The sequence below is a fragment of the Manis pentadactyla genome, chromosome 4, assembly GCF_030020395.1.
Source record: "Manis pentadactyla isolate mManPen7 chromosome 4, mManPen7.hap1, whole genome shotgun sequence".
Taxonomy (NCBI): Eukaryota; Metazoa; Chordata; class Mammalia; order Pholidota; family Manidae; genus Manis; species Manis pentadactyla.
The window spans coordinates 106,207,478-106,232,685 of record NC_080022.1 but is presented as its reverse complement, the minus strand read 5'-3'; the positions used below and the strand labels follow the sequence as shown (position 1 = coordinate 106,232,685).

The following is a 25,208-nucleotide window of genomic DNA, read 5'->3' as shown; positions in this document are numbered from 1 at the left end:
TTTTTTACCTTAACAATTGGACAGTATTATTTTTTTTTTACAGCTGGTGTTTGTGCAAATTAACATATGTTTAGTATTTTATTTTTCCTTATTCCTAAAATAAGGGCTTTAAGAGTTCCCTAGTGAGGATTTTTGGTAATCAGTTTTGTTTGTTAAAAATGCCTGCATTTAAAACTTATTCATAAAAGATAACTTTGGTCAGGATATAGTTCCTGACTGACTGCTAAATTCTTGGCACATTGAATACAATTATTTCATTTTCTTCTGAAAGCCTTTGACATTGTTGAAATGTAAACATCATTCTTAATGAGAAACATTACATGCATACTCTGTAATATCAGAAAAAAGGCAGAAATAACCATTATCAACAATTCTAAGCAAATTTAATGAAGATCAGAAAAATAAGTTAATAGAAGTACCTTAAAGATATGAGTTGAAAAGGAGTAACAGTAAATGTCATCATTGACAGTTGAAGTTATTACCTACACAGGAAAATCCAAAATGATCTATAGAAAACATATGAATTAATGAGAAAAATTAGCTGGAGATCATAATTTTTAATTGCACTTTTGTGTACAAGAAATGGTTAGGAAATGTAATATTTTAAAAAGGAAAAGATTCCATTGACAATAGACACAGAAACTATGAAGTACCTAGAAAAGCCAAATGCTAGGGCTTGTTATGCACAGCTGCACTTTCACCAGAGGAAAGCCATGCCTTTCCCATTCCTCACCCACATAAAAAATGATAGCTATGTTTTGTTTCAGATATCACAAGTTAAGTCACAAAATCTACAATTTTTAGTTTCTTTAAAAGGGATCAAGAATTAAAGACAATCATGAAACTCCCTGAGTATAGAATCCAACTTTTTTTTTTTCAAAACTTTATGGCTCACTTTCACACAAATGGACAATAATCTTTATTGTCAAACCTAAATATTCCAACTTACTTCCTCAGAAACAGCTTTCTTTGGACATTCATATAAGCATACATAACATTTAGTTAAAAAAATAATTACAACAATCAGTATAAGTAGAATGAATGGATTTGGGAACAAATATAACAGACTCATGTAAGCAACAACTTGATGTTAATGTAGACACATGAGCAAGTTAAGGCATGGTACTTGTGATGTGGGTATTCACAAGGCCAGTTAAGTGCTATAGCAAGATGGAGGGTTTCAGTTAATCCAGTAACTCTTGGTCAATTAAAGGAGTTTCTGTTTTGCTATAAAACTGACCTAAAAAGAAATTGCACAAAACTACTCTCCAACTAACAGCGTTGAGTGACTGTTTCTCCAAATTACATCAACCCTCTGGTATTATCAAACTGCTTAATACTTGACTTGGGTGACAGTATCTCATTTTAAAATGTACATGTCTTAATTGTGAATGAAGTTGAAGTTGGGCATTTTTCATAGGCTCACTAGATATTTGTATTTGACAACTTTGTACAAAATAGACCTAGAATATATCTGAGTCTACTGCATTTGTTACATGGGCAGTTTAGGATCAGCTCATTTTTGAAAAGTTTATTTGCACAGCCAGTATTGTAAGTATTTATTGACTTTAATAGTAACTCAATTGTCATCTGCTATTCTTTACTTTTTTTTAGGAATTATTTAGAACTTGTTGCTAAATCCATTCAAGATTGGATCATAAAAGAAGAAGCTATATATCAGGAATCTAAAATGGCCAAGGAAATCACTAAGACCAACCTTGAACTGGAATTGAGGTCTTCTGCAGGTGCCAAAATTTTAACTCCTAGCAAAATTTATTCTATTAAAAAATTTTCAGTGACGTTTCACTTCCTTTAAAAAAACAGAATAGTTGCACTGCAGATATGATGAGATTGTACCTGAGTGGGGTAATGGAATATTTGTTTTATATTGTCCCCACTTCCTGCTAAATCTGGAAAATTCAATCTGTTGTGCAGATCAAATGCAATGTAGGGAAAATGCTAGTTGTCTTTATATTGGTACGCTTGGTAGTTTTGCCTAAGATTTGTTGTCAGTGCTGCCCAGCTGCACCCCCATTAGGAAAATTCAGAGTCAGTATTTTCAGAGTCATATATTCAGAGTCATATATGAGGAAAGTTCGGAGTCAGTATGTCTCCATCAGTATAACTGTAAATTCAAATGTGAGAGTAAAACAAGACCTTCCTTAGAGGAGCAAACCAGAAGAGCCCAAAGACTAATTGGGGGTAGGAATCTAAAAATAAAGGGAAAAGAGATTGTTGGGGGCTTGTGGCAGGGACTTGACAGGATGTTGGACCAATACATGTCTTTGTTTTTCTTGTCAATTTCCATGGCTTTAATGCTGTTAGGGGAAGGAGAAGAGGTGACAGAAAAGTTATACTTGATAAAGAAGTAAAACAATTAGGAAACTTGTCTGGAAAATAAGAATATTTCACTGGGTTAGTACAAAAATAATGGACTCCATGTTAATAACATTCACTATATCTGATAGCCAAAGTTGATAGAGATTTCTCATAAAGAAGCAAATGTCCATAATTTCTGAAGTTTTTGCAACCTCTAGTAATTATCAAGGGAATTTGTGCTTGACTTGATCGTAAAATAAAGCTTAGAAAACCAACTCGATAATGAATCATTCACTATCCACCAAAATGGTTCTCTCCATCCATCAGGTGGGCCTTCCTCCTAATGGGGGTGCAGCTGGGCGGCATTAAGTACTGGAATAACTCATGGGAGAGGTAGGGCCACCCTCTCACAATGTGTCTAGAGCCATAATTCCTATTAACAGGAAAAATAGTGGGTTGAATGCCTTTTCTTTATTCTGTTTCTGAACAGAACCAAAAGCTTAAATATTGTCTAGGTGCCTGTGGAAATCCAGAAAATGGTCAGTTTGGGATTGGAATACACCTGGTAGGTGTTGTATTCAGTTTGAGGCCTGTCAAGTCAGGAAAGATGTAAATCTCCAAAACATAATGACTACAATGGCAAGAGGAGGGCTTCAATACAGAAGGACAAGTTAGATGTGTTGTGTGTGGTCTTAAGGGGCTAACCTGGGTTTAATTGGGTTAAAACTCTAGAGAGAGAGAGAGTCCAGTTCAATAAAAGCTTCAGAGTCTCAACATACTGAGAATGGAGTGCACCACTTCCACCTACAGTGAGACCCTCTCCGTGAAGGAGCTCAGCCCACTCCAGATGTCTGTCCTGGAGGTGGCAATAAAAAAATCCAAAGATGAATGAATGGGGAGTTGAATCTACAACCTATGATTCTCTACAAATCAGACATTTAATCCTTCTGTGAAACTTTATTTTAGAAAGTTATTAAGAATGTTAATATTTTTTGGTTACAGGTAACAAAGAAATGAGCAAAACAGAGTTATCAGATCAAGAAAAAGAGAAGGAAAAGATTCCTTTCATTTTAGAAGGCTCTCTCAAGGTAATCCAATGAAAGATAAATGGCACTGAGTAATCACAAATTCAAAATGATCTTGTGATAGAAAGGTTGTGTGGTATGATAGATAGGAACATTTGGCTAAACTCTCAGAAATAATTGGATCTGCAATGAAAGGACAGTCTCCTCACCAAGCTATCTCCTCCACCAGATGATGAACCTTTTAGGAAAGTTGTGTCATTCATACTTACATAGCCCAAATCCAGGGTGGTCCATTTGTTCCTTCTTGGTTTATAGTCTCTGTTTCTGCTTCAAGTATTTGTTTTTGTTTGCATATTTTAATTGGAATTCTTAATTATAAAAGTAATACATGCTTTTTTAATGAATCAAAATTACCTTGGCTCTTCTAAGTCCCTAAACTAAGAAATAATAACAATTTGGTATCGTCTGTGCTCATACAAGCATATATGCACACGTATAGGGTTTTCATTTGTTTGGTATGGATTTTCTTACTCTGCCACATGCTTTTCCTTTTAGCAACATATCGTGAATAGCAACATATCGTGAATATCACATTCAGATAATATCTAGAGATATAATTTATTTTCATAGCAATATATTAATCTATAATTTGGATATACCATAATTTTTTTAAATGATATTCTTATTAACAAATGTCACTTATCATTTTTAATTTATATTTATATGGAAATATTTAACTTTTATGTAGTCAAATCGACCATTTTTGCCCAAAATATACAAAACACAATGCCAAATTTTGGTAAGGATGTGAAGTAAAGTGAATTCTCATACACTGCTGGTTAAGGTATAAATTCACACTTCCACTTTGGAAAACTGGACATATGTACTAAAGCATACAATTTCTCTTTCACCTAACAATTCTACTCCTAAGTATATACCTAATAGAAATGTATTCATGTGTGCACCAAAACACATGGACAAAATTGTTCTTGCAACATTATTTTTAATCCTTCTAAACTAGAAAAATTTCAGATAATTCATCAGTGGAATGCCTACTATGGTTTAGTTAGATGATGAAATACCATGTAGCTCTGGAAATGAATGAACTATGGCTACACAGAGAAATATGGATAGATCTCACGAACATCATGTCAAACAAAAGAAGAGTCAAAATATTATATATGTTATGTGTGCTTCATTTACATAAAGCTTAAAATCAGGAAAAGCTAAACTAAAGTATTATAGATTAGGGCAAAGGGGCAGTAGAAGTGAGTAATGATTGGGCAGAAGCATGCAGAGGGCTTCTGGTGAGCTGGAGACAGTCTGTTTCTTGACAAGGTGATGGTTACATAAGTGTCTACATGGTGGCAATTAATTCCACTGTTCACTTACGATTTGTGCTTTTGGGGTATATTTGTTAGGGTTTATAAAAAGAAAGGTTTTAATAATCTGTCATTCTTTTTGTGGTTTCAGGGCTTCTGTGTTTTTGGTTCCATCAAATTGATTCCACCCTGAGATTATACATTAATTTTACTGTACTCTCTGAGAATATTTTCACAGATACACTTTTTTACATTCAGATATCTAGTCTACCTGAAATTCATTTTTTATAGTATAGTGTGAGGACCTAACATTTTCTTTGCCCAGATGGACTGTCATTTTACTAGTACCATTTAATTAATGTGACATTAAACCCAACACCAAATTGGAATGTTGACTGTATCACATATTAGGTACCCATTTATTATTTTGAATCCACTTTTGAATGCTGTTTTGTATTGTGTTTCAGTCACCTATTTAATTACTCCTTGGCAAGTACCATACTATTTTAATTATAATAGCTTTGCTGTAAGCTTGAATATTGGGTAAGCAAGAGCTGACTTCCCCAGCTCCATCAGTATGCAATAAACCTTAAAAGATTATTGGTTAATGTTGGTGAGCCTCTCTGGCTTCTTGGTCTTAATGGTAAAAAAATTACATGGCAAATCTTTAAGTTTATTATGAATTGCTGCTTAATTTTATTAAAACATTTTAATGTCTACTAATATATTAAAACTAATACCTATTAATTCTCCTTTTTATTTTGTTGGTATATTGAATTATGGAGATTGATTTAACAATATGAGTAACCTTTGCATTTCTAAAACAAACTTCTCTTCAGCATTTACTAAATTTAGTCCTAATCCTACATAACCATATATAACACAGTAGCCTAGGGGTATCAGGGGAGGAGAAACTTAAAATACAGATGCCTTCACTACATGCTAACTGCATCTTTCAGAGGAAAATCTAGGAATTTTAATTTTTAATAAGTTCCTGGGACCATCATTATGCACATAATAGATGAAAAATTATAGCACTATTTTTCAAGTATGTTATTATTTTAACAAACAATTGGGTTTGATTTGATAGTATTTTATCTAGAATTTTTGTGTCTATGATGAATGAAATTAGTCTATGGACTTTTGTGTTGTTATTAGCAAGTATTCAGGTTATGTTGGCTTTTTTTTTTTTGTATCATTAATGTACAACTACTTAAACAACATTATGGTTACTAGCCTCCCCCTATTATCAAATCCCCCCCACATACCCCATTACAGTGACTGTCCATCAGCATAGTAAGATGCTATAGGATCATTACTTGTCTTTTCTGTATATACTGCCTTTCCCATGTCCCCAACCACCTACATTGTGTGTGCTAATTGCAATGCCCCCTTTTCCCCCTTATCCCTCCCTTCCCACCCATCCTCCCCAGTCCCTTTCCCTTTGGTAACTATTAGTCCATTCTTGGGTTCTGTGAGTCTGCTGCTGTTTTGTTCCTTCAGTTTTTGCTTTGTTGTTATACTCCACAGGTAAATGAAATCATTTGAAACTTACTTTCTCTGCCCAGCTTATTTTGCTGAGCATAATACCATCTAGCTCCATCCATGTTATTGCAAATGGTAGGATTTGTTTTTTTCTTATGGCTGAGTAATATTCCATTGTGTATATGTACCACATCTTCTTTATCCATTCATCTACTGATGGACACTTAGGTTGCTTCCATTTCTTGGCTATTGGAAAGAGTGCTGTGATAAACATAGGGGTGCATATGTCTTTTTCAAACTGGGCTGCTGCATTCTTAGGGTAAATTCCTAGGAGTGGAATTTCTGGGTCAAATGATATTTCTATTTTGAGTTTTCTGAGGAATCTCCATATTGCTTTCCACAATGGTTGAACTAGTTTACATTCCCACCAGCAGTGTAGGAGGGTTCCCCTTTCTCCACATCCTCACCAACATTTGTTGTTGTTTGTCTTTTGGATGTTGGCCATTCTAACTGGTGTGAGGTGATAACTCATAGTGGTTTTAATTTGCATTTCCTTGATGACTAGTGACGTGGAGTGTCTTTTCATGTGCCTGTTGGCCATCTGAATTTCTTCTTTAGACAAGAATGGCAGCTCCTCTGCCCATTTTTTAATTGACTTTTTTGCTTTCTGTTTGTTGAGTTGCATGAGCTCTTTATATAATTTGGAAGTCAGCCCCTTATCGGATATGTCATTTATGAATATATTCTCCCATACTGTAGGATGTCTTTTTGTTCTACTGATGGTATCCTTTGCTGTACAGAAGCTTTTTAGTTTGATATAGTCCCACTTGTTCATTTTTGCTTTTGTTCCCCCTGCCCAGGGAGATATGTTCATGAAGAAGTTGCTCATGTTTATGTCCCATAGATTTTTGTCTATATTTTTTTCTAAGAGTTTTATGGTTTCATGACTTACATTCAGGTCTTTGATCCATTTGAGTTTACTTTTGTGTATGGGGTTAGGTAATGATCCAGTTTCATTCTCTTACATGTAGCTGTCTAGTTTTGCCAACACCAGCTGTTGAAGAGGCTGTCATTTCCCCATTGTATATCCATGGCTCCTTTATCGTACATTAATTGACCACATATGCTTGGGTTTATATCAGGGCTCTCTATTCTGTTCCACTGGTCTATGGGTCTGTTCTTGTGCCAGTACCAAATTATCTTGATTAATGTGACTTTGTAGTCGAGCTTGAAGACAGGGAGCTTAATTCCCCCTGCTTTATTTTTCCTTCTCAGGATTGCTTTGGCTATTCAGGATCTTTCGTCATTCCATATGAATTTTAGAATGATTTGCTCTAGTTCACTGAAGAACGCTGTTGGTATTTTGACAGTGATCACATTGAATCTGTATATTGCTTTAGGCAGGATGGCCATTTTGACAATATTAATTCTTCCTAGCCAAGAGCATGGGATGAATTTCCATGTCTAAGTGTCCTCTTTAATTTCTCTTAAGAGTGTCTTGTAGTTTTCAGGGTATAGGTCTTTCACTTCCTTGGTTAGGTTTATTCTATTCTTTTGATGCAATTGTGAATGGAACTGTTTTCCTGATTTCTCGTTGCTTTCAGAAATACACAGAATGCAATAGATTTCTGTGTATTAATTTTGTATCCTGCAGCTTTGCTGAATTCAGATATTAGATCTAGTAGTTTTGGAGTGGATTCTTTAGGGTTTTTTATGTACAATATCACGTCATCTGCAAACAGGGACAATTTGACTTCTTCCTTGCCAATCTGGATGCCTTTTATTTCTTTGTGTTGTCTGATTGCTGTGGCTAGGACCTCCAGAAGTATGTTCAAAAGAAGTGGGGAGAATGGGCATCCTTTTCCTGTTACTGATCTTAAATGAAAAGCTTTCAGCTTCTCACTGTTATGTATAATGTTGGCTGTGGGTTTGTCGTATATGACTTTTATTATGTTGAGGTACTTGCCCTCTATACCCATTTTGTTGAGAGTTTTTATCAGGAATGGATGTTGAATTTTGTAAAATGGTTTTTCAGCATCCCTGGAGAGGATCATGTGTTTTTTGTCCTTCTTTTTGTTGATGTAGTGGATGATGTTGATGGATTTTCCAATGTTGTACCATCCTTGCGTCCGTGGGATGAATCCCACTTGATCATGATGGATGATCTTTTTGATGTATTTTTGAATTCAGTTTGCTAATATTTCATCAAGTATTTTTGCATCTATGTTCATCAGGTATATTGGCCTGTAATTTTCTTTTTTTGTGGTGTCTTTGTCTGGTTTTGGTATTAGAGTGATGTTGGCCTCGTAGAATGAGTTTGGAAGTATTCCCTCCTCTTCTACTCTTTGGAAAACTTTAAGGAGGGTGGGTATTGGTCTTCACTAAATGTTTGATAAAATTCAGCAGTGAAGCCATTTGGTCCAGGGATTTTGTTCTTAGGTAGTTTTTTGATTACCAATTCAATTTCTTTGCTGGTAATTGGTCTATTCATATTTTCTGTTTCTTCCTGGGTCAGCTCTGGAAGGTTATATTTTTCTAGAAAGTTGTCCATTTCTTCTAGGTTATCCCATTTTTTAGCATATAATTTTTCATAGTATTCTCTCATAATTCTTTGTATTTCTGTGGTGTCTGTAGTGATTTTTCCTTTCTCACTTCTGATCCTGTTTGTGTGTAGACTCTCTTTTTTTCTTGATAATTCTGGCTATGGGTTAATCTATTTTGTTTATTTTCTCAAAGAACCAGATCCTGCTTTCATTGATTCTTTCATTGTTTTTATTCTTCTCAATTTTATTTATTTCTGCTTTAATCTTTATTATGTCCCTCCTTCTACTGACTTGGGGCCTCATTTGTTCTTCCTTTTCTAGTTTTATTAATTGTGAGTTTAGACTGTTCATTTGGGATTGTTCTTCTTTCCTGAGGTAGGCCTGTATTGCAATATATTTCCCTCTTAGCACGGCTTTCGCTGTGTCCCACAGATTTTGTGTTTTTGTATCACTGTTGTCATTTGTCTCCATATATTGCTTGATCTCTGTTTTTATTTGGTCATTGATCCATTGAGTATTTAGGAGCATATTATTAACCCTCCACATGTTTGTGGGCTTTTTCGTTTTCTTTGTGTAATTTATTTCAAGTTTCATACCTTTGTAATCTGAGAAGCTTGTTGGTTCAATTTCAGTCTTTTTTAATTTACTGAGGTTGTTTTTGTGGCCTAGTATATGATATATTCTTGAAAATGTTCCATGTGCACTTGAGAACAATGTATATCCTGTTGCTTTTGAGTGTGGAATTCTGTAGATGTCCATTAGGTCCATCTGTTCTAATATTTTGTTCAGTGCCTCTGTCTCTTTACTTATTTTCTGTCTGGTGGATCTGTCCTTTGGAGTGAGTGGTGTGTTGCAGTCTCCTAAAATGAATGCATTGCATTCTATTTCCCCCCTTTAATTCTGTTAGTATTTGTTTCACATATGTAGGTGATTCTGTGTTGGGTGCATAGGTATTTATAATAGTTATATCCTTTTGTTGGACTGACCCTTTTATTATTATGAAATGTTCTCCTTTGTCTCTTGTTACTTGTTTTGTTGCCTTTTTAAATGAATTGAGGAAGTATACCAAGGTTGCTGTAAAGAAGATCAGCATGTAAAAAAATCACTGGAGTTCCTTTCACCAGCAATAACCAGTTAGAAAATGTAATAGAAAAGAAATATCACTCATGAGTGTAACAATACTATAAGGTACCAAGAAAAATAATTTAATAAAATTATGCAAAGTCTTTATGGAGTAAATTACAACATATTATCAAAGAACATTTAACACCTAAATAAGTGGGAAAATATACCATGGTAATGGATGAGAAGATTCAATTTAGGAAATTAAATACACTGGAATTCCTACCAAAATCTCAAAAGATTTATGAAATGTGAAAAGCTGATTCTAATAAAAGTAAAGAAAAATAAAAGGATAAGAGCTTTCTTTTAGATAGCATTTAAGTAGCAAATTTCATCTCTTTATTTTAATCTTTCTGTGTCATTATATTTTAAGTGTCTCCTGCCAATGGGGACTATACCCTAGAGTTTTTTAAAACTTATGTCTTATAATCTCTCATTTAACGAGAGTGTTAAATCTGTTTATAGCTATTCTAATTAATTATATGTTTGGAATTTCTTCATCAAAGCTATATTCTCTTTTCCTGCCTTTTCTATAGTCCTTTTTTTTTCACCTTTCTTGACTTCTTTTCTAGTCAGTCTTTTCATTTGCAATCATTCTGATGATAGGGAATGCTAATTTTAATGCTAATTAAGTGAAATGTTACTCTCCCCAAAAAGATTTCTTTTTTTTCTTATTAGTAGACCTGTATTGCAAAAAAAAAAAAAAGTACACAATCATTTGTCAATAAAATATTTGCAGAAATTACTTCTCTTGCTTGTTACCTAAGTACCTACATAATGTCCTTGATTTTTACCTATTGACCCCAAGAGGCTGAAATATTTACTAACTGGCCCGTGATAGGAAATGTTTAGAATATATACACTTTTTTCTATTCTACTTGTGGTTTTTGTAGAAATTCAACTTATACATATAGTTTAATGAAGTCTAAACTTAATATCTTTACTTTCTTCCAGAACAATACAAGGAACTATTCAAACTAATTAAAATTTACTTTATCCCTCCCAACTTATGTTTAAGTTTTATCTTGATTATTATGTTCCTATAAATTAGACATTTTTATTGTCATTGTTTTAGATAGTCTATTTATTTTGATTTAGCCCCAGGTTTACAACTTGTTTTTATAAGCCTTTCTTCTCACATCTCGTATCTTGGGATTATTTCCTTTAGAACTTTCCCTAGTGGAGGTTTTTCTAGTAAACCTCAGTTTTTACTTATTTGAAAAATGGCTTTACTTTACCCTTATTCATTAAACATGGTTTTCATTTATAAAATTCTTGGTTGAGTTTTTTAGAACTCTCAAGATATTATTCTACATTTTCCTGGCTGACCATGTAGTTGTTAATAGATTGAGAGTTAGTCTAATTTGTCATTCCTTGATTGTTTTATCTTTTCTCTCTAGCAGCTTTGAAAACATTCAGTGGTTACTACTAAACTGTTTAGCAATAGCTCTCTAGGAAAGAAAAAAATGTGTATATATCAACATGAGTATGCATAAGTTTATTCTAAATTTTACTAATATATAATATGTATAGCACACAATTTACAAATAATAAAACATATAATACTTTTTGTAAATTACATTTAGCCAGTTGATTCTCACAGAATGCTTTTCATTGAATTTTGCTAAGTTTCTTTTATCTTTAGCCAACCTGTGGTTACAGCTGACAAATGAATGTGATTGATATTTTCATTGACATGAATAAGTAAGACAAAAGGGATATGTCTCACTCACTCATCAATAACATGAGCAACTTATTTGCTGAATCAGATAATAGTTTTTAAATACTAGAATAATATTTCCTTAATTTTTTGTTCTAGTACAATGTAACAACTCCAAACAATGACACACTTTTAAGTTCACCTCCATTATTAACATTTTCTCCACCACTTTTAATTCTAGATTCAACAAATAATCAATCCCTAATTTGTAGCATCTGCTGATATCTGTAGTGTATATACCCCCATTATAGTTAATTTCATATGACATCACTGAATGCAGAGTTGGAAACAATATACAATAGCATATCATTATATTGTATTTCTATGGTACAGATATCATTGGCATAATTTCAAAAGCATAGATAATAGTGAAATGTAACAAAATAAATAGGAAATTGGTAAGTTTTATGCATTTATTGCCTTTATTTATATTATAAACTATGTATATACATATATATATGTTTACATTATTTAATTGTGCATTTATATAATTTAATTTTTAATGACTGTGGTTAACAACCAGATTGCAGAATTCCTGAAAATTTAACAATAAACTCTTTCAAGTCAGTATGAGCCAGGTCCAACACACCACTGTTATTTCTTGTTTTTGATCCATTGGTCTTCCTGAATTTAAGGATTAGTGTCTTTCTTCAACTCTGGAAATGTCTCAGCCATTATCTGTTCAAATATTGCCTTTTCAAAAGTTCTTTTCCAATTCCCAGAGGACTTTCAAACTCACCTTGCTATTTTCCATACTGTAAGTCCAGGGAGAGGAAATCCCAGGGCAAAATACCTCTAAAAACTGAAATCAGTCAAAGGGAGAAATAAAGTTTAAAATCTGTTTATTGCTCACAAACTGCAGTCTGGGGTTGTTTCTCTCTTTCCTGCTCTGGCAGAAACAAAACTGGCCCTCCCCCTCACCTCTCAGGTACAAATAAGCCCTGCTTTGCCCAGGTAATTACCCACTGATATGAAGATGAACTTCTCTCCACCCCTGAGGAATGATGCAAATGCACTAAAGCCATACTTCTTTCCACCTCTGAATGCCTATTGATATGCAGATGTACTAAAGCCAGGCAAGATATTCTGGAAATATTACAATTTTATCCATAGGCCACCCCTCCAGAAATCTCACCTTACAATTTACTCATTCCCCCTCTTCCGACCAAACTTATGACATGCAATAGCAACAATAAAATCATGATAATCTTCAAACCAGAGGATTCAGCCTATGCAGATTAAATAAATGTACTTTACAGCACAATCTCTCACTAAACACAAAATATGTTTCTGTACTTGTTTACTCAGTCCTAACAACCATGCTAGATTACTCACAAACTTTTACCAAACATTAGACAAAGTCAAGCCTCTCTTTAAGCATTTCTTTTCTTGACAAGAGCAACACAATCATGATAATTCTCAAGCCAGAGGATTCAGCTAGGTTCAAAGTCCCATGCAGATTAAGTCCAAAGCTCATCCATTCCAGCCATCATAGGGCAGCTGCAGCCAGGGAGTGCATCCAGGACACAAGGACAGTAGAAGCAAACAATTGATTTTGGGGGGGGTCACTTTGCTGTTACTCCAGGAGTACACAGGAGGCCAGCTTCCAGACCTTTTCCCCAAGGTGCCAGAAGAGCCAGCCATCACCGGTCCATGTGTCAAAATGTCCAGGGCCACGTCCATTTTCTTCTTAATTGCTGCACCCATCCTTGTAACACATGTCCAATAAAGTGGCTGCCTTGATTGCTCTCAATCACCAGCGACTGGCCATAGGCTGCAAAGAGACACTCTAGGCCCCTCTTGGTTTGCTGATCTGCACAATGTGCAGGGCCCTCCTTCCGGGCTCGGCTGACTTCTTCAAAGGCCAATGGCAAGCCCCACCAATGGGCTATAGCCCACATTTTCTTTTGCCCTGTGTGCAACAAATGCTGGTGTAGCAATTAGCCATATCAGAGACAGGCTTTCCTTCTAGCCAGCGCACCTGGGCCAATGTGTCTGCTTCATCATTCCCTGGGGATGCCAAAGGCAAATGGCCAGTCACATGGTATTTGGTAGGTGTCTGTGCCACACAACTCTGTGGCCTTTGGGTCCAGTTTCTCACCCGCCCTGCGATGGAATAGGTGGTTATTATCTTGGTCAGAGCAGTTCCAGCGATGGGCTCCGTAGGCAGCAAGGCATGGTACACAGCAGCCAGTTGCTTCTCTATCAAGGTGACCCAGACCTCTGCTCCTTTCCATAGTAGTGACCAGGCTCCAGCCCGCAGCAGGAGCAGCAGCAGTGGCAGAAGCAGTAGCCTTAGGCTCGGGCCACAGGCTGGGGTTGGCGTGGCCAGCAGCGGTGGTGGTGCCTCCACGACCACATGAGTGTAGATACACTTTCCTCGGCATCAGAGCCAATTCTTCCCATCATTTCTAGGGGTGGCCCTCCCAAAGGTCATACCCCTTTATGACAGATTTCAGGTTCAGAGGAGCCCTGCCAACTACTGCCAGATGTAAGTCCAGGGAGAGGAGATCCTGGGGCAAAATACCTCTGAAAAACCGAAATCAGTCAAAGGGAGAAATAAAGTTTAAAACCCATTTATTGCTCACAAACTGCAGTCCCAAGCCATCTTTCTCCTCTGCTCTGGAAGAAGCCAGCAAACAAGTAAGCCAGCCCCCTCCCCTTAACCTCTCAGGTTCAGTCACACCCTCGGTTGCCCAGGTAATTACCCATTGATATGTAGATGAACTTCTCTCCACTTCTGAGGAATGATGCAAATGCACTAAAACCATACTTCTTTCCACCTCTGAACTTCTATTGCTATGCAGATGTACTAAAGCCAGGTGAGATATTCTGGAAATATTACAGTTTTACCCACACATACTCTCTTGTTTCTTTCTTATACTTTTGATGGCTCCTTTTCTTTATTTAAGCATACTAAAATATTTTATATTCTGTTTCTGTTAATCCCAATATCTGCAGTCTGAGAATAATTTCATAGTATGTTTTCCCTCAGGTTCTTGCTTTGGGCTTACTTCCTTATGTTTTGTGATTTTCATTTGTGAGTTCCTATCAAACTACAACCTTTTTAGAATAAAGGTGTTAGGTAATATGCATTTTGGCCATAGACTTGTGTGAGGACAGGCTTGTGGTTAGGGGTGCCTTGGGGACACTTTTCTCCACATCCCATACTCCTCCTGCTGTTAACTCAGGGCCAAGGAATGCATGGTCTTCCTTATGGGGCAAGATGTTTTTCTAATTCACCCCATGAAGGTGTACCTTTTTTTTAAGTACCTGCTGTATTCAGTGGTCTCTGATATGATCTCCCAGGTTAGGGCTCTAATCTCATAACCCATTAAAATTCAAGTTCTGGGCTGACAGCCATCGGCAGATAACCCTGGGAAACCACCCTCTCCAGTGCCCTGTCCCCCACTGCATCAGAGCTTCCTCATACCCTTTACTCTACTGGCTGCCTTGCTATGCATTACAATGATGCTTTTCATATTTTATCCAGCATTTTTGAAACATTTTATGCCAGGAATGTTCCTTTGGACATCTAACCTACCATATTGCTGATTAACCATGGGTGGGACTTACATTGGAGATGGGACCAGCTAAGAAGTTGGTGCAGGAGTTCAGTTAAAGATAAAAAAAGACCCAAGCTAAAGAATCATGAACTAATGTGAGAAAAGTGGACATAAAGAGAACTCTCTGAAAAGAACAGGCAAGACGTAGTGTACAGAAATTAGTGAGCAAAAGAGAATCAAGGATGACTCCAAAGTTTTAGCTCACTGTTTTGATTTGTCATAGGTACCACTTACAAAGGTCATGTTCAGTGTTCTCCAAAATGAATCCAAATGGTATCTGATTAGATCCAAAAACCTGATAAATTTTTTAATGTGTTTACAGGCATGGAAAAAAGAACAAGATCAGTTAGCAGAAGAAGAATGCTTGAAGGAAGAAAAAAAAGCAGAAAAGAAGAGTAAGGAATTTGGTATGAAGAAAGGCCAGGAACAGATAGAGAAGGAAGATAGTAGGATTTTGAAGAAAAAATCTTCTTCCAAGGAAAAAGCTAAAGAAGAGCAAATGAAGATTCCAGAAGTACCGGAGGAGGCCCTCCGGCAACCAGCACCTGAGATCGTTTATCCGGTAAAATCAGTTTCCTAAAAAGCCTGATGGGGTCATTACTGATTATTTTTGGAAAAACACAGCTTCCATGGAAACATAGGGCTCTTAGTCTTCACTGTCAGAACAGAAGGCCTTGGGTTTCTTTTGGCAGAGACACCCTCAGACCTGTGCCCGCCCTCTGATGTCCAGGACCTTCTTTGCGGTGGGTCGCTGAGATGGGAACACCCTCAAGGCCAGTTCTTCTTGCCAGGTTGCTAGAGCGGGAAAGAGGGGAATCTGACACAAAAACATTCATGTAGGTTTATGTAAATAAGCGACTCTGATAGGTCAAAGAGGACCCATGGTTGGCTTTATCTGTTGCAAATGACACTTGCCTCTCTGTCAAGATCCAGGTTTTTGCTAGTATGCTTTTGTAAGATCTTCCCTTTGCCAATCTCTCTTTCAAACGGTTTAATGAGGAAAATTTAATGGAAAAAAAATGGAAAGAAACTAACATCCCTTGATGTTTCTAGCTACTACTGTATACCAGTTGTTCTCAGACTTTAGCATACATCTGAATCACTTGGAGCTCTATTAGCAACACTTATTTAAAAAATCTTTAACATATGAACTCCTAAAGAGTAAAGTATCAACGCTCCTCAATATATCAGTTCACTTGAAACAAAACATTAACGGCCAATGAAAGAGAAATTAATTTCTTCTCGCACTGCCTTGGCAATAGTACAATGATTTGATTTGCCCTGGGTTATAAAGATGCTCCAGTGAGCAGAGTTTAAAAGCATGGACCTCCTCTTATTCCACTTGTTATTGTAATACACCAGGATGTGCTGGAAATGATATGGACACTAGCCTCTAAGTCTACAAAGTGACAGACAAATCATTTAGCAGAAATTAAGATTATGACAACTTTAATTGGCTCACACTGATGAGTTCATTTTTGTCAGCTCTAGTTGCACACTCAAAGCGTGATGTTTTCTCTTCTAGTTTCATGGATACGATATGGGAGATATACCCATCCAAATCTCAGGAACAAGTAATTATCTGTATCCTTCGGATGGAGGACAGATTGAAGTAGAAAAGACAATATTTGAAAAAGGTACATTTTGAAAGCAGCTGGTTAATATTAACTAGCTTGGAAGATATTAACTCATTTTAGATCATCATGGGGCTTTGTACTCCTGACTGTGATAGGTGAGAGTGGTAATGTGCCCACTGTGATTCATTTATGCACCACAATCAGCATTTTCAGACTTCACATGCTTATAATTATTTCTGCAAGGCACCGGCCAGCTGAGAGGTTAGCTGGGGCTAATACGAACATTCCAGTTATTAAAATATTTCTATATATTGGAAAATAGTATAATAGTAATTGCAATAAGTCAATTGTTAATTAATAAGATTAATTACAATACATAGTATTACCTCAGATCCAAGCACATACTCAATTTAGAGCAAACTTCTGGTTTGGCTCTGGAGCACAGAGCTTGGGGGCCTGCTGCCAATATCCAGTTATTTTACCTTTAGAGAAATTGCCTCTGGATTCAGAAGTCTAAGTGGGAGACAGGTCTAGTATATGAGCTAAGAAGGATGTATGTAGTCTGGAAACCCTCTAAAGGAAATGCTGAATTCTTTTCAAGGCAAGAGCAGATCTGCGCTCAAGAGATCCTATCAGGGACATCCTGCGGGGCTTATCTGTTCACCGTATTTTAAAGATCCCTCAAGTGGGTTGGAGGACCTGAGTTTTATTTGACAGCTTACTGTCTGGTCAGGGGCAGTGGTCTCTGAGAGCTGTGAACAGGTCAGTGTAGAGGGAATGTGAGCAGGACCTTTTTTAAGGTCCACAAGATTATGCACCCGCCTATGACACCAGCCCACCCCTTCTCCCCTCCTATCCTTCCTCTGCCCCCTCTTTCTCAATAGCTTTCTTTCTTTCCTTCCTTGTTCCTTGTCATCTAATAACTATCAATTCAATGGGGAAATCATTGCAAGTGTTAGATGCTCTTCCTTAGGTGCAATCATGGCTCAAGTGGAAACATCATTAGATAATAACAAAAGATCGTATCAATGATTTTTAAAATAAAATGCCCTGCAAATTGTTCAGATTATTTAAAGAATGGTTGTAGTACAATTTATATCAAATGCCAGACCATTTCATTAGGTAAGATTTGTTTCTTTAAAATACAAAATGGAAAAAAAGCAAGAGAGGGATTTTTATTAAAATACAGGTATGCATCTTTATTTATGTTATCATATGTTTAATATGTTGACTATCATCCCTGCATATAGGGTACAGTTAGTAATAATTAAAAATGGAGTTCAGAATCACATAACTAAGAAAAACACTGGACTCAAGTTTTGTAACATTATGTTCTATTTCAGTAACTATTCCTTGCTCTTATTAAGATTTGCATATCATGTATGTAAATTTCAGATGGTTCATAGCAAATATGTTGTTTTCATACTAATTTTTCTGCCAATTTTGAGAGACAATCACACAATAAATGTTGAAAAGAAAAAGCTGAATTAAAAAAGAAGAAAACAGCTGAGAGTGGAGGCGAAAAAATGAGTCAGAACACTGGAAGGGAGAATATGTTGTTAAAAAAATTTTTATCTGCTCTTACTAACAATAATAACTACTATAACGTTTCTTTCTTTATAAACTGCAAAACCCTTTCACATTACAATCTCATGTGATTAATCATAAAGTTGAGTAGAGGTATGCATTAGCCTCCACCAATTTATTTTCTCCTCCATAATTTGTTTAGGAGTCTGCAAACATCTCCCTGGCCCAACCTGCCATTTATTCCTGGAGTTCCACCATCACTTTATTCCCTTAGGCATCTTGTTATAAAAATAGTAGTATCCAGAGGTATTGTCTGGCTTAAGTTCTATGTTGCATTATTTACATATATTGTCAAGCCGCTTAACAGGGCGTCATAATCAGTCCATCTTCTATCCCATGATTCTTCTCAGGCCCAACTTTTATCAAAGTGAAAGTGAAAAAGGACAAGCACAGTTTTATAATTCATTTAAAAGACCCTAAGGAAATTGTTCAAAAGGAAGAGGATTATTCCTCAGAAGATAAGGAAGAAGAAGGAGAGGAAGGACACAATCTTGAAATGGGTACGCACTACATCTTTGTGGCAGTGGGCCTTAACACTTCAGCAGTTTGTCAGGCCCCTCCACCTGACAAACACACGTACGCCCCTTGCACTTAGCATGTGCAATTTTTCCAGATGGCAGCTAAAGTTTTGCCATTCTGCTCATATACATTTTCCAAAATGTAATGTGTGCATACCTTGTACACAGTCTGTCTATAGTGGACTGCTTACTTGGATTACCCCTTGTGGGCACCCAGCTTTTGGTTCCAGGTGTCATACAGAATCTACCTAGCCTGGCTACTGTTATGTAGCAAAACTGAGTTTACAATTCCATTCTGGCCTGAATTTTGTTTTATGCACCTGACCAAGGGCAGTCTCTAGGACTCAGGTCCTCAATAATTGATTCCTATTGAAGGTTTAGTTTCTCTTTTGACTGTTTGCTGCAAATGATGGGCTTTCTTTCTATGCTCATCCAAGTGAATGTCCAATGATTCTAGACCATGAAACTTCCTGATAACACCATTTAACATCCCTAGGCAATACCGTCTGGGGAAGTTAATTGCTTCCTGCCCAAAGTGAAAAGGATTATATGTGTAAAAGGAGATGAGTTAATAAATAAAATATTTTGGACCTAAATTAGTAATAAGATCAGTAACTAAATCTCACTAATAAATTTAGTTATGGCCACAGTATTTTCCAAACTCAAGAATATAATGTTTGACAATCTTGAATGTATACAAGAAATATTTTTTTTAATTGTAATTACTTTTCTATGTTTTATCTGATATAAAAACATATGGGTTTGCTTCAATTTTCTTTGTATTTACTGTGTTTTTAATTAAATTGGACAATTAGCCCTTTAAAAAACATATGGTTTATTATTTCAAAAAGTAGGAAATATAGGAATATTTAAAGAAAATAACAGTTGCCCATAATTCTACCACCACAGTGGTAACCACTACACATAATATTTTTTTACATTATCATCATGAGCATTTTTCTACTCATTAAGTATTCTTTGAGAAACAAGCTATCTTTTTATTTCATAATAATTTATTAGTATATTCATATATATCATAATTTACTTAATCATAGGCATGTTCTTAGCTATTTAGGTGATTTCTACTTTGCATTAAGTTTTGCTTACATTTCTTTTTAATAAAATGGAAATGTCCTTGATTTGATTTTGTCTTTTAGAACAATCAGCTGCAGAGAATAAAGCTGTCAGTAAGTTTGGCTCTTTTTCTGCCACCTTGGAAAATGGATTCTGCCTCTCAATAAGTTACTATGGATCGAGCGGAATGGCGCCAGGTGAAATAAACAGAACGGAAAGAATAAACGTTCCCTGACCAAGGGTGTCTGTACATCCTCAGTCTGCTCACCTGTTAATAAACATGTTCTGACTTAATGTCCCTCATTTTTTGAAGGGTGGGAATATATGTGTGAGTGTGTACATATAAATGTGCATATACATGTATATATGTATATATATAAAATCTTTCATACATAGAAAATAAGTGCTTTGACATTTCAAACTGTATTTATCATATATATAAAATCTTCCATGTAATCACTTATACATACAAGATCATGTATATATGTATACACACGCATATATATATTCCAGTTATCTTTGTTGACTAGTCCATGAAAATAAGTTTGTTAATTGGTGCCAAAGAAAGCGTGATTTGCCAAGGAATCCTCTTGGTTTTCCACAGAATATTTTTATGAATCCTTTGATTGTAGAACAGCTCAGTGTGCTTCAGAACGTTAGTCTTAAAGGAGCCATTCATTGGACATCTTGAAGGATTTCTTTACCCCACTTTTAATAAACGAATTCTCCAACTGGAAGCTATTTCCTTACAAACCACAAAATAACATGTCACTTTACCAAGAACCAATTAGGAAATTTTGCGGGTGCCCCTGCATTTTACAGGGATATAACCACAACAGATTTTTTTTAAGTTTACAAAATTTAAAGATAAATGTAAACTCTATGCTATGTAACTTTAAAACTATGTGTAGATCATGTCAATCCAATTATATGCCTTACTATATAGGTCCTTTTCTGCAGAGACAATATTCCCATGGATCATTACAATCTTCCTACCTTGTGCCAAAAATTATAGTACTCTCATGAGATGGAGAGCCCATTAAATTTGTTAGTATTTTTGGTTTATTTGGGATTTTGTCTTAAATTTCTATTTGATTTGTTTTTAAACCAGCACTTGAAGAAGTGATTTGTGCCTAACGAATCATGTTATTTAAAATCCATTATCACATACAGTCACCAAAAATTCCTATCCTTTGTGAACACAGGTTATCATTATTTCAGATTAAGATATTTATACTCTACTATGAACTATGTTGACACTATTTTCTAAGTGATTTCTTTCTTCTTGAGTTAATATGCAATCATTCCATTTAAAACAAATGTTCCTAACCTTAGGTTATAAGTACTGCATTTGAAAATGTTTATAGTGTGGATAAGTAATGTTTTGTTTCCTGTATATTAAAAATGTTGAAGGCATGAGTCTTTGTGAAAAATATACTATAAATTCCTCAAGGGTACATCTAATACTAATATTTAATAACTTTTATCTGCTAATCAATAAACAAATTTCCAACCCAATTTTCCTCCCTTAATTGGATATCCATAGTTCTCTAGAGCTTATTCATCTTGTTTAACTGATATTTTATGCCCATTAATTATTAAGTCTCCATTTCCTTCTCCCCAAGCCCCTGGCAACACCATTCTACTCTGATTCTATGAATTTGATTATCTTAGATACCTCATGTAAATGGAATCATGCAGAATTTGTCTTTCTGCTATTGGCTTACTTCACTAAGTACAACGTCCTCAAGGATCATCCATGTTGCCACAAATTGCAGAATTTGGGGCAAGACACATTTAGGTTATTTCCACATCTTGGCTAACCTATTCTTTTTGTGCCTTTCAAGTTTCTTGAATATGTTTTCTCTTATCTCTGGCCATTTGCTAATGCTGTGCCACTTGCTCAGAATACTTTCTTTTGCACTGTATACCACCACTTTCAACAATTATACTCCTCCCCATCTCTCCGTTCTCAGTTTGCAGGTTACTTCCTCTGAGAAATGCTTCATAGACCAAGTAGCAGGAGCATGTAAAGTGGGCCTTTTAAGGAAATGAGACTTGCCTAGGCAAAGAACCAAAGAAGAGAATTCTAGATACCATGAATAGTGTGTGCAAAAGCTCAATACTACAAAAGCTTGGCACATTTATGGAAAGCCAAACCACAGTATAACCAAAGTGTAGGTTGTATGGAGGCATTCTGTGTTAGATGCCTTTCTTCTGGGTTTCCATGGCTCTCTATACTTCCAATCACAGACTTAATACACAACCTTGTACCTAAGCATTCCTTCATCTGAACTACCTGTTACTTTTTATAGCTTTCTTGTAGTCTCATTCATCATTGGCTACCTAGCTCATGGCACCTATTAGTAGATACCCAATAAATATTGTTTGATTGAGTACATGGATGGGGATGAGGGGGAAGAGTTTCCAGCTACCCATAACTGGGTGCCATTCACTTACTTATATACTGTACTTCCTATGGGCCAGGCAACTTGCTGTGACTGAGCCACCAAGATGAATAAAATATGGTACATCTACTCAAAGAACTCATAGTCTAATGGGAAAAGAAAATACATATAGAGAAATAACTCCACAACTGCTAGAAATTGTGTATAAACAGAATGCTGGGGACAGATAGAAAATACTTCAGACAGAAAGTATAGCTCCTGAGATGGGACTTTAGAGATGGTGGGAGATATCTAGACAAAGAAACAAGGAAGGGTATTTGTAGACAGTAAGAACCATTTGCATAAATCACATTGCATAAAAGCATGGCATCCATTTGGAAAGGTAAAAAAATGAGTGTGGCTGGAGTAGAGGAAAGTGAGTATTGTATGCCCTGTATGATTAGTGAGCAGCAGAAGTCTTTAAGGAATATAAGGGAAGTGACATGATCAGATTTTATTTTAGGAGCATAGTTTTAGAGAGTTTGGATAGTTCACTGAAGTGGTGGTATTGGAGGTACCCTGATATCAGTTAGGAGACTGCCCCAAAAAATCATGCAAGAGGTAATGAATGACAGACTGAGCTAAGGTGATAGGAGTGAGTAAGAGAGAGAGGATTTGAGAAAATTTTCTGAGGGCTTGGTGACTGTTTGAACGTGTAGAGTAAGTCAAAAAGAGAAAATGTGAATGATCTCAATGTCTAACTCGGAAAACAAGGTTCATGATTGGTCATGGCATTAACTGAGATTCAGAATATAGGAGAGTTGCCCCGCTTGGGATAGGAGAGGTTTACTGAGTTTGGAATGTCTGCAGTACTGCAGCTAAGAGGAGATGTCTAAAAGTGGTTGGAAATATGGATCTGGAGCTGAGAAGACGGGTCATGTCTCGAAATGTGAATTCTGGAGTTAGTAGCATGTAGAAGACTGGAGCACCAGAAGTGAATGAGACACTCAGATCTAATATACGTAATAAAAGTGCTCGGCCCTAGCTGTGTATCACAATCATGTGGATGTTTCACAAATATAAATTCTGGGCTTCATCCCAGAGATCCTGATTCAGTAGTCAAGGTGGGGGCCTGAGCACTTTTTATTTTTTAATTCCATGAGTAATTATTATGGGTAGCCACAGTTGAGAACATCTGTTGTATAACAATAAGGGGAAAACCCCTGGGGCCTAACAACATGTAAGAGGCTGAAAGAGGAAGAGTCAGGGAAACTGAGAAAAAAGTTGACCAGAGAGGTGGAGGAGGAGATCCAGGTGGGCGTGCTATCCTGGAACCCAGGAGAGACTGGGGTCCAAGACATAAAGAATGCTCAGAAACTTTCGGTATAACATCCCTGCACACATCAGCTCTTCTTCAAGAATTCTGACAATTCCTTAAAACCGAGAATAAAATTAATCTTCCAGAAGAAAACGTTTACAGTCTCAGCTAGCAATATTTTATTTCAGTATTTCTTTGTTTGCATCTGTTATTATGTTCCTATTTAACATGTCTTTGTATTGAAGCTATTTGGCTGCAGATCTTATTTAGACTATTTTGTCTTCATAATGTCTTTTACGTAATTTTTTTCATTATTGCCCACTGCTACAAACATTTTCATGTAAGAGCCTCTCGATAAATATTTCTCACATAAATGTAGACATGGTGATTGCCCTATTGTTAGAGGTGTACAGTCTGGATGGGAAAGCAAGAGCATGTTAACTAATGACTCAGTTAAATATCATCAAAGCATTGAGCACCTCATAATTTTTAACTACAGTTCTGATTTTCAAGTCAACTACATTACCCCTGAAATCTATCCAACCGATAAATCATATTTGGCAATTGTTGCCAACTGGTATAAATGTTTGAAATATAAATTTTAACAAACATATGAAACATAAATGCCTAACTTACCTGTTTTCTCCTTTTTCTCTTTATAGAGGATAAGGACCCTGATTTGGAATCAATGTTGAATATCCCATCAGCACTTATTCCAACAGCAATTCCTGCTATCGTGACTGTTCCTCAAGGCAAAGGTAAAGCGAAAATAAAAGGCAAAGAAAAACCCAAAGAATCCCTGAAAGAGGAGGAGAACCCAAAAGAAGAGGAGAAAAAGGTGAACGGACCTTGCTGGATTCCCCAAACTCAGCTTCTGCCTCCATGCTAACTTTCTAAACATTGTAGTATATTCACAACACATACATTTTATTGTGCAGATGTATTAGTAGTCCATGAGGTTTCAATTTTGAATGGTCAAGAAGAGATTTGCACATGGAAGTTGGTTTCCCATGCCAGGAAATATAATGTCATAAGCAAACTGTCTCAAGTCATTCATCTAAACTCAAAATGACTAGTTCAACCCTTTTTTCCACCCTGGTTCTTGCATGGTCCAGCTCCTATCAATCCTTACTTTAAAAACCTTATTTGGTTCCATTGAGATAACTATTGGAAGAGGAAGATTTCTAACTAAATAGTGGAAACACTTTCATTTGATAGCCTTGGACTTCAGCAAAACTGAAGAACCCCCACTTTTGATTAAAAAGTATTGCAGCCTCTACCTTCAACCCTTCATAAAATGCAAACACACTCATACATATGGGCTTTGACTCTAAACATTTTCCTAATAGAAAAATATGGACCTAAAGATATTCTAAAAGAGGAAAGAGGAAGCTATTGATAAAAATTGGACTTGTTTTGGTGTTCACTAGTACAATTTGTATATGTGTAAATACTCAACTTATTAAAAGAAAATAATATGTTAAAAAGTGATCAGGGATCTAGATTTCAGACCCTGGACCTTTAAAAGTTCTGGGGTTTGAGTGTTAGCCTCTGTGGTATATTTATATAGCTACATGACATGAGTTTTCTGAAGACAGGACACTTGAAAATAAGGCCTTGTTAAATAAAAAAATACAAGTGTTGA

At 36.0% G+C, this 25,208-nt stretch overlaps 1 protein-coding gene across 1 annotated transcript in view; it reads left to right on the top strand.

Moving 5' to 3' along the window:
- Positions 1–25,208, top strand: part of SPAG17 (sperm associated antigen 17) — a 262,478-nt gene that overhangs the window by 155,707 nt on the left and 81,563 nt on the right. The window contains exons 19-25 of the mRNA XM_057500594.1: positions 1,615–1,745; positions 3,322–3,407; positions 15,425–15,664; positions 16,628–16,739; positions 18,617–18,766; positions 19,942–20,055; positions 24,226–24,401. Of these exons, the coding sequence (XP_057356577.1) occupies positions 1,615–1,745; positions 3,322–3,407; positions 15,425–15,664; positions 16,628–16,739; positions 18,617–18,766; positions 19,942–20,055; positions 24,226–24,401 (1,009 nt within the window). The remainder of the gene's footprint in view (positions 1–1,614; positions 1,746–3,321; positions 3,408–15,424; positions 15,665–16,627; positions 16,740–18,616; positions 18,767–19,941; positions 20,056–24,225; positions 24,402–25,208) is intronic.